Source organism: Bufo gargarizans, chromosome 5 (assembly GCF_014858855.1).
Source record: "Bufo gargarizans isolate SCDJY-AF-19 chromosome 5, ASM1485885v1, whole genome shotgun sequence".
Classification (NCBI taxonomy): domain Eukaryota; kingdom Metazoa; phylum Chordata; class Amphibia; order Anura; family Bufonidae; genus Bufo; species Bufo gargarizans.
In genome coordinates, this window is record NC_058084.1 from 389,127,226 (window position 1) to 389,136,574 (window position 9,349).

Sequence of the window (9,349 nt, forward strand, 5' to 3'; positions counted from 1 at the left end):
GGCGCTCCAGCAGCACCGCGGCCTTCTCACTGTTTACCGCCGGGCCGCCCACCCACTGACATCACGACTTGTATCAACTAGAGTGGGCGCGGCTAAGCGCTGTTCACTTGAATGGAGCTTAGCCGCGCCCACTCTAGTTGATACAAGTCGTGACGTCAGTGGGCGGGCGGCCCGGCAGTAAACAGTGAGAAGGCAGCGGCGCTGCTGGAGCGCCGCTGCCTTCTCAAACAGCTGATCGGCGGGGGTCCCGGGTGTCGGACCCCCGCCGATCAGAAGCTGATGATCTATCCAGAGGATAGATCATCAGTTAAATAAAAGTGCAGAACCCCTTTAAGTCCAGGTGCTCTGATGGCCTCATACACATGACTATATGTATTTTGCGATCCGCACTGCTGTCCATGTTGCATCCGCATTATTTGCATACACATTGACTTTAGTGTTACGTGGGGCAGCCAAGTATAGGATATCTTCTGCTCTGCTCTTTACGGAACGGACGTACGGATGCAGAAAGGACACAGATCATCTGTGTGCTTTCCGCATCCATATGTCCGTTCCGCAAAAAGATATATTATGTCTGCAAAATGCAGTCCACCTACCCATTGATGTCAGTGGGTTTGCAAGTAAAAGTGCAGAATGGATCCGCGATTTGCGGACCACAAAATGTATACCGTGATGGCCATGAGGCCTTATTATTACAACTGATACAACACTGTCTTCACTTTGAGTAGATCATCAGAGGTTCTCTGGTAAAATTCTGAATTTTTGTCTATAAAATGCAATGTATCTTTATTGAAAATGCATGTCTAGGTGACACTGATGCACACAAATTCAATACCTCTCAATCATGCAAATATACCTGAAAGCAAGGATTTCTGAGTTTTGTGGGTTATTGACGGCTTCAAATTTTTGGAGATATGAAATTGTGTAGAAATTGTCTGATTTAGGCCTCATGCACACGACCGTTGTTTGGGTCTGCATGCTAACCGCCGTGTGCTGTCCGTGGCTCCGTTCTGCACCCCTGCTAAAAAAAATATAACATGTCCTATTCTTGTCCATGCTTTGCGGACAAGAATAGGCATTTATATTGCCGGCTTCCGTTCCGCAAATTGCGGAAGGCAACAGGGGCGCCTTCCGTTTTTTGCGGATCCGCGGTTTGCGGACCGCAAAAACGGCACGGTAGTGTGCATGAGGCCTTATACCTTTTATGTATTTTTGTCCTAATGTATAATTTAGTGCAGGACTGTACTAGTGTATCTAGAAATAATTAGGCTTTGTTCACACTGACCTCATAATACCTGCCCCCATAACTTATAATAAGTTCGTCAGGTTTATTTATTTGTTCTTTGCTTCAGTGGCTCTAATTAAAGGGTTACACCCATCTCATACATTGGTGACATTTCGCTAGGATATGACACCAACATGGGGTGCAGGTCCCACCTCTGGGACCCACTCCTACCTCCAGAATGGGCCCCCAAAAGTGAAAGGGAGCACACATGCTCTCCATTCACTTATATGGGAGTTCCGAAAATAGCCGAGCGGGCACAGCTATTTTTGATGGGCATGCAACTTTTGCAACAATGGACTCAAAAGTTTTAGAGTAAGCTCTCACGGTTCACCTGCATAACAAGGGTGAAACCCCACCAATCTCCAGTGGCGGCACAATTTTGTGGTCCTCTTTCATCCTATTTTGATGATTTTATGCAGCTGCTGTTTTTTGTGCCTGATGTTTTCACCTCTTCTTTTACATGTGTGGTTTTAGGCTTTGTGTAACATTTCTTATAGGGTTTAAAGAGGACCTCAGCTCTTCCTGCTCTGTAACTTGTTGTCTACAGATTGCATTGCATTTTGTGGTGTCAGGTCCTCTTTAAAAATCATCAGTAAGCTCGATTGACACGAGGCGGCTTCCAAATGCGTCAAAATCTGCCCACCCACAGTGACCAATGACCGCATGATTTTGCGGGTCTTGTCTTCAAAATTGTGCCCTGTGTGAACCAGACGTTCAGGCAGCATATAATACGTTTTTAAATTAAGAGGGTTCAGCTATTTTCAGTCGGGTTTAAATTTAGATTTTTTTTTTTTCTCATCTGAAGGCATTTATTCATGTATCTCTAACCACAACTAATGTTAATGTGTGTTAAGGCTATGTTCACACTGGCGCTTGTGTCCCCCCTCCAGATGTTTTGCTTATGCTAGTTTTCATTGATCCATTGTGAAACAATAACCATTGACATCATTTGCTGCCCATTGTCTTCCAATTTATGACTGATTCCAACTGCATTGTGAGATTTTAAGACTTCGCATTTTGCAACTTACTGTACAGGAACGTGACTGCTGCGCTTTTTACTGTATGCCTCATAGAAATCTTCTGTTACACATACGCGGCAGATAAAATCTCATTGAACGAAGCGGGATCTGTCTGGTCTTTTAGAGTACAACCCAACGCTAACCATTGCTGCACAATTTCGTGGTAAACTCTTTTTACCATTGGCTTCCATAGGTGGAGCGTAGCTTGACTTCATGCGGCCAGGCGTACCCATAGATCACATGACAATGGATCAAAAAACTGACAGGTTTGGACAGAGTCTGGAGTGGACCAGGATTTTCTCATTTCTCATGTAACTTTTGTATTAAAAGGTTATACCCATCTTATACATTGGTGGCATGTCGCTAGGATATGCCAACAATGTCATATAGGTATGGATCATATAGGAATGTCTCCAGAGCAGGCCACCCAAAGTGAAGCGTGCTCGGCTATTTTCAGAAGTCCCATAGAAGTGAATTGCGATGCACGGCCACCTCTCCATTCACATCTATAGGAGTGCCAGAAATAGCTGAGCTCCCATAGTGGTTAATGGAGGGCGGCTGCTCTTGCGCGATGCCCTTTCCTTCACATTTGGAGGCCCATTCTGGAGATGGGTGCAGGTCCCATCTCTGGCATCCGCTCCTATTTGGAATTGGTAGCATATACTAACAATATGCCACAAATGTATGAGATGGGAATACCCCTTTAAGTGTTACATTTTTATGTCTTTCCCCAGCAGTCTCATCATCATCCTCATCATCATTTCAGCCACCACTTTCTTTTTGTTTGTTTTTCTCATTTAGAACAAAATGACACAAATAATGACTCCTCAGATCCAGGAAACCTTGTCATTCCCGAGATTAATATCACAAATGTGTCCGGAGACAGAATCGGGAATGGCGAGAGAGTGAAATCTCTAACAGAGAATGATGCTCAGCATATTCAGGCAATGCAGGATATCTGTTCAGAAGCTAGAGCTGAGGGCAAGTCCGAGATCAGAAGGCAAAAATCTGTAAGGAGATTGATGGAGGACGGAATGACTTCACCTGGCAGAGTGCAGTGTTAAATCATTTGGTAGATGGGCGTCAAGGTACCTGCAAGTGAAAGGGTCACAATGCATGGGTGCACACACAAGAGTGTTTAGACATGAGCAAGCATGCTATACACTCTACACAATGCTCAGTCTTGCTTGATTTGATTGAAGACTAACCTAGAACGCACGAGAGCATATATCTCTTCGGCATACTATTATATAGAGGAATATATGCTGTTAAGGGTCTCTGCTATATTCTTGCAGTAGTGTGTTATGAATTGGTGGGGATGTTCAGGGATTTTCATATTGATGGCCTATCCTCAAGAGTTCATCAGTATGAGATTTCTGAGGGTTCGACTCCTGGCACATCTGCTGATCAGCTTGAGGCCACGGCTCTTGTTGAGCACTTAGGCCTCTTCCTAGACCATGTGTTATCACTTTCACTGGTCAAATGGCCTAGGCGCAGTTCAGTCCCATTCAAGTGAATGGGACTGAGCTGCGATGACTAGCACAGCCACTATCAAATGGACAGTGCTGGTCTTGGTAAACTGCCAGGAGGCCGCGGTGTGCACTGGAGCTCTGAGCGCCGCCACTTCCTCAAACAGTTGATCGGCAGAGTGCAGGGAGTCTGAACTCCCCCCGCCCATCTCATATTGATTAACAACCCTGAGGATAGGCCATCATTATGAAAACCACTTTAAATTAGTGAGTTGCATCATGCATCCTACGACCTTTCCATTTGTTACCTTCTAAATCTCGAAATTAGTAGAATTTGCTATGACTTGGGGGATCGTGCAATCTACTTTCTTGCATGCTTCACAACTGAACTTTCCTCACAATCAACTCCTGCATGTCTCTTCAAACCCAAATACTTTTATTAGTATATCTGCACAACCGAATTCTTAAACTATGCTTTGATTGACCGCTGGGTAAGTATTAAATGAAGCCGCTCTCAATGATTTGGCTTTGGTTGGCACTGTAGCATTCGTGTGTGGTGTTTTCTCGCGCATAGAGCTATTATATTAACTTTCATTTTGTTTTCTCCCAGACTCTGCAGATTTAACAGTACAAGATGAGCTGAGCGAAATCGCTGAGGTGGATGAAGGTTTTTGTTCGAGGGCTGCCTCCAGCTCCAGCCAGTCTGCCCTGTCTCACAGCAGTAGTGGCAGTTTCAGCAGACCAGCCTTGGTGAAGGCCCAGAGAAGATCTCTTGGATCCCGGGCTGGGGTTAAAGAAAGGGATTCTGGGGGAGACTCTTGCCGCGAACATCTTAGCAGGAAGCAGAACCAGCGAGCCATGAGTGAAAACCTGGAGCTAGTGTCTCTGAAGAGACTGACCCTAACAACTAGTCAGTCCCTCCCCAAACCTGGGAGCCACAGTCTGGCCCGAACTGCAACATCTGTGTTCAGTAAATCCTTTGAGCAAATGAGTGGGGCGGCTTCTTTACATAATGCCATGGGTGTGAGCAATGTTGGCACAGGCTCTTGTGTGGAAACCAATCGGTTTAGCGCATGTAGCCTACAGGAGGAGAACCTGGTCTACATTTCTGAGAGGACTGAGCTTGCAGTGCCTGGTAAACCCCAACCAAATCTCCATCAGAGGTCCCCAAGTATCTGCATTACCATGTCTACCGACTAGACCTGAAAGCCATGTCGGGTGGAATATGAATGGGGATTCCTGATTTTTGTTGTCCCTACGTTTTCTAAACTGAATGGTGAATCTTTGATATTTCATTGACTTGTATACTATAACTTGCCAAAGTTTTTACATGCTACCTAGCAGAGCGTTCAGCAGTTTCTATACAATGGATGAGTATCTAGCCATAGATTTTTAATATTGTACTATTTACTTGAAAGTGTACCTTTTTAACAGCCTGCCACTTTGGTGGCCATTTTGGGGATGACCCAGAAAATGCAGTTGTTTAGCTTGCTAGGGGCTGTCTACACAGCACTTGAGGAATTAGTGACTATGGAAGTGAAGAAATGGCGTCCTCTACAGTATACAGTTGATATAGCACTTTACTGTGGATTTTATTGCCCTTAAGTGGCCTACACTGAAGTACATACCACAAAAACTACCTGATTATGCCCGCAGGTGGCAGTATAATGTACCATGTGCTAGTATTTTCAGGGCCGTTGCCCATAAAACTTTGTAACTTTTAAGTTTTTTGAGACTATAGTTGTGTTCCAAAAAGTCACTTTACAGTTCCGTCAGGCTTTTTTTTTTTAAACTATTTTAATGTTTTGGAAAGTCCTGAATATTTTATTATCAAACCTTTTTTTTTTATTATTATCTGTTGGGGGGGAAAAAAACACTCCTCCAAGGCACAATGTTAATTTAATTTACAGATGCAGCTTGGTGCTTGGAGATAAACGTAAGGAAATAAGGGAAGGTTACCCCATAGTCTGTATTCCTCAGACTTATTTGGCAGATCACAAAGCACATCCTAAATATGAAATGGCACAAATATTTCAGTCACTCACTGCCAACCTGACACAAAGGTGTTATAATGGAAGCTGGCATATATTTACTTGGTTGTAGGAGAAGGTATGATGATGAATAGTTTTCATGTACGTGTTCAGAATTGATGTGAATATTGCAATATTATATATATAGGTGGATATAAAGCAAGTGACCAGAACATATAGCGGATATATAATGATTTGGCTTTTCCATCATTTCAAATGTTGTGTGGGTTTTGTTTGTCCACAGTTGCTGTAATAAACTACACAACACATTTTTTGGGGGGGAGCTCTCTATATGACTGAGATAAGTGAATATGCCTTTGTAACTTCTGAAAAGTGCAAGGAAAAACCGTATTTTCACACCAACATTTCTATCACCATAGTCATTAGATAAAATAAATGAGATTACCTCCACTTATCAGCTGTTTTAGACTGGCACTGTGCCGGGGACTATACAGTGAATGGAGCTGGAGGCAGACTGCTTCCTAAACTATGTAGTGACCATGCCAGGGTACTGACGCTCAGCTCCCATTCACTAGTTTCAGTACTCCAGCACTGGAAACTACATAGTGTAAGGAACCTTCTGGTTCTGGGTGTCGGAACCCCATCAATCTGATATCAATATCTGTAGCCCAGAGAAATCTAGTGACTATGATGATGGAAAAGTCGTCAATATCGGTAGCCTAGAGAACCCCTTTCATATGAAACATAACACAATGCAAGCAAAAACCGTGAAGTTGTAACATTAGAAGCCTACCAAAAACATTTCCTTGCCACTGGATATTCCTTAAATGTCTTTGGGTCTCACTGTGCTGTTTTCATATCTCCCTCAGACTTTAATGGACAGTGGTCAAAAAAAATTCTGCCAGGGACAGGAGAGGGCATTTCCATTCTTGGGTACAGTGGGGGTCCCAGTGGTCAGACTTCTAGTGACTTAAACTCTTATGTGCAGTTGGGTTTTCAGTGGTATGACGTTCTAGAATGGTTAGATATAGGGAACTAATCATTCAAATATTTTTTTTTCTAATGTAGGGCTCAGTGTTCCTACTGTATCCCTTCTCCAGGAAACGAGAGATGCTGCATTGACTTTATAGAAATGGAAGTGAAATTAAGGCAATCTGAAATTAGGAGGAGACTGTATATCGGAAAGAATTTATGTAGCTAAACGTTTTGATGAGGACATTAAAAAAAATTCTAAATAATGTACCTAGAGCATCAGCTCAAATCATTGAGTGCATGAAATGTCCATATGCTAACACCTCATACTTCTACAATCCATTGACTACTTGCTGTTATTGGACTATTAATCATCTTCATAATATTCTTGCATCACAAAAGCACAATCTTCTCCAGGTGTTCATTTATTTGATAGGAAACCTTTAAAAGATGGTTGATCTTGTTGAATTACAAATCTGGTGTTTCGGTAAAGGTTATGGACACCATGTTAGTCTTTTTTTTTTAGTTAAATTAATTAATTTTATCATTGATTTACATGTATTTTGGGCCAAAAAAAGTTATACGTCTTTTGCTTTGGGGATAAATCGGCTTAGAAGATAAAGTCAGAAAGGGGCTGGAGAGCGAGCCTTCAGACAACTTTCTGTAGCTGATTTAGTAGTATAAAACCTGAAAGCTACAGAAGTAAATTGAGGCAAAAATTTTAATACAAATCTGTTTAAGAAAAATAACATTTAGCCCAAAATGCATATAAATCAATAATAAAAAAAATGGCTGTAAAGGTGCTCATATCCTTTATGAAGAGTAATTCTTATCTAATGTCTAGTTAAAAACATGAAAGAACAGGTACAGATTTGCTTTTAGGCCTCATGCACACGACCGTATCCGTATTTTGTGGTCTGCAAAACACAGATTCCTGCCATGTTCATGCCACCAAATTAGTTTTTTTTTTTTACTTCTGTAGAAATATCTTTTTTTCTTTTTACTACTGTAAAAATGTCCTATCCTTGTCCACAAAACGGACAAGACTAGAACACGTTCTATCTTTTTGAAAGAGCCTTGGAACAGACATATGGATGCGGACAGCACACGGTGCTGTCTACATTCTTTCTGGCCTCATTGAAATGAATAGGTCCTATGCGGACTGAACTACAGACGTGTGCATAAGACCTTAAAGGGGTTGTCCAAGATCAGAGACACAGGTTTGCTTTCTTCCAGACACAACCTGTGAACAAAGAACTCCTACTTTTCTACCCATTATACTTTGCTGGTCCACTCATAGGCTTATACTCTGGACATCTTGCACTGGTCATTAATATAAGCACAAGTTGCTTGATGCTGGGATCTACAGTCGCAGGTCATGCCATGGTCTACATGCACCGCACTATTATATTTCATAGGATATTTATAACACAGCTACAATTATAGAAAAGCAGATAAGACTGGACCGGATTATCAATGGCCTTGTTTTTAATTCAGTTTATATGTTGTGTTGTCATTTAATGTTTTATTATTTTGGTGTTCATGTAGTTTTGTAATAAACTTTGGATGTGCCATACAGTGTAGTTGCGGATAAAGTTTGCAATGTCATCACTTTTTGACTTATAGCCATGTTTTAATGTAAATTAAGCTTTGTCTTCTATCAGGGTTGTTTTTGCTTTGTTATATGATAGGATTAGTGGTGTTTACTTTTCCTCATTTTTTTCACAGCCTTGTAACGTATTTAGTATTGCACATTTGTTTGTATGTTAAAATAAATACTTGTAAAATTTGTTCATTGTGCACTTTTAGTTTTACGAAAATATTTAGACTAGCCATTAATGATGTTAATATGTAGGGAATGTGAAGTTCTGTTTTCCTTTTAAATCGAATGACTCCTCAAAGAACGATCTATTGCATGAAGAGTACTTACAATTTCAGGTTATTTTTCAGAATATGTATATATAAGTGATAGCACTATATCTGACTATTATATTACTTGTATCTGGTATTTTTTTTAGCAGTTTTCCTCCTTTACATACGCCCTGACATGCTGTAGCATTCCCTGTAAACACAATCACCGCTACTGTCCACCCCACACATAATGCCTCCCCATCTCACCAGACCTCAGTGCCCGCACAGCATTATCTACATCGACCTGCATCAGGATGTTCTGTGCAGGTGGAGCTAACATGGCTCTGCCCCCATCCTTTGCCTGCACTTTGTTTCTGGCTTCAAGGCCCAAACTTCAGATTGGGATGACTGGGTCTTCTACTGCATCCGCCCCCCAGGCTCTAACCTCAGCTGCTGGACTGCAGGGTGCTACCAGGACCATCTCTTCTCAAAGCACCTGCGATGTTCCTTCTCCAGCTAGTGTCCATGCAGTAAGAAAACATGCAGCAGTGTCTGTGAAGGAGGGGATGCAGAGCTGCTGGGGTCACACTCTCATTGTAACGGCCCTGCACTGCCCCTCAAGTACTGATGGTCACTGATCTGTGAGCTCCGTGTTTCTCTGTGTCCTCTATCTGAGCTCTTTGTGTCCCGTGGGCTCCGTGCGACTCCAGTATGAGCTAGGTCTGCAGCACTTTTAGGGCACAACCAAACAGCATGCTCGTG

At 42.3% G+C, this 9,349-nt stretch overlaps 1 protein-coding gene across 6 annotated transcripts in view; it reads left to right on the top strand.

Annotated features, from left to right (window-relative positions):
- FAM126A (family with sequence similarity 126 member A) overlaps positions 1-8,527 on the top strand; it is a 156,529-nt gene extending 148,002 nt beyond the window's left edge. For 4 of the 6 annotated variants that reach the window (XM_044292999.1, XM_044293001.1, XM_044293000.1 and 1 more), the window contains one exon: positions 4,384-8,527. In XM_044292999.1, the coding sequence (XP_044148934.1) occupies positions 4,384-4,973 (590 nt within the window). In that variant the 3' untranslated portion in view covers positions 4,974-8,527. Of the gene's footprint in view, positions 1-3,105; positions 3,393-4,383 lie in introns of all 6 variants that reach the window. The other 2 variants (XM_044293005.1, XM_044293003.1) reach the window with 2 other exon arrangements.
- Positions 8,528-9,349: the final 822 nt, after the last annotated feature.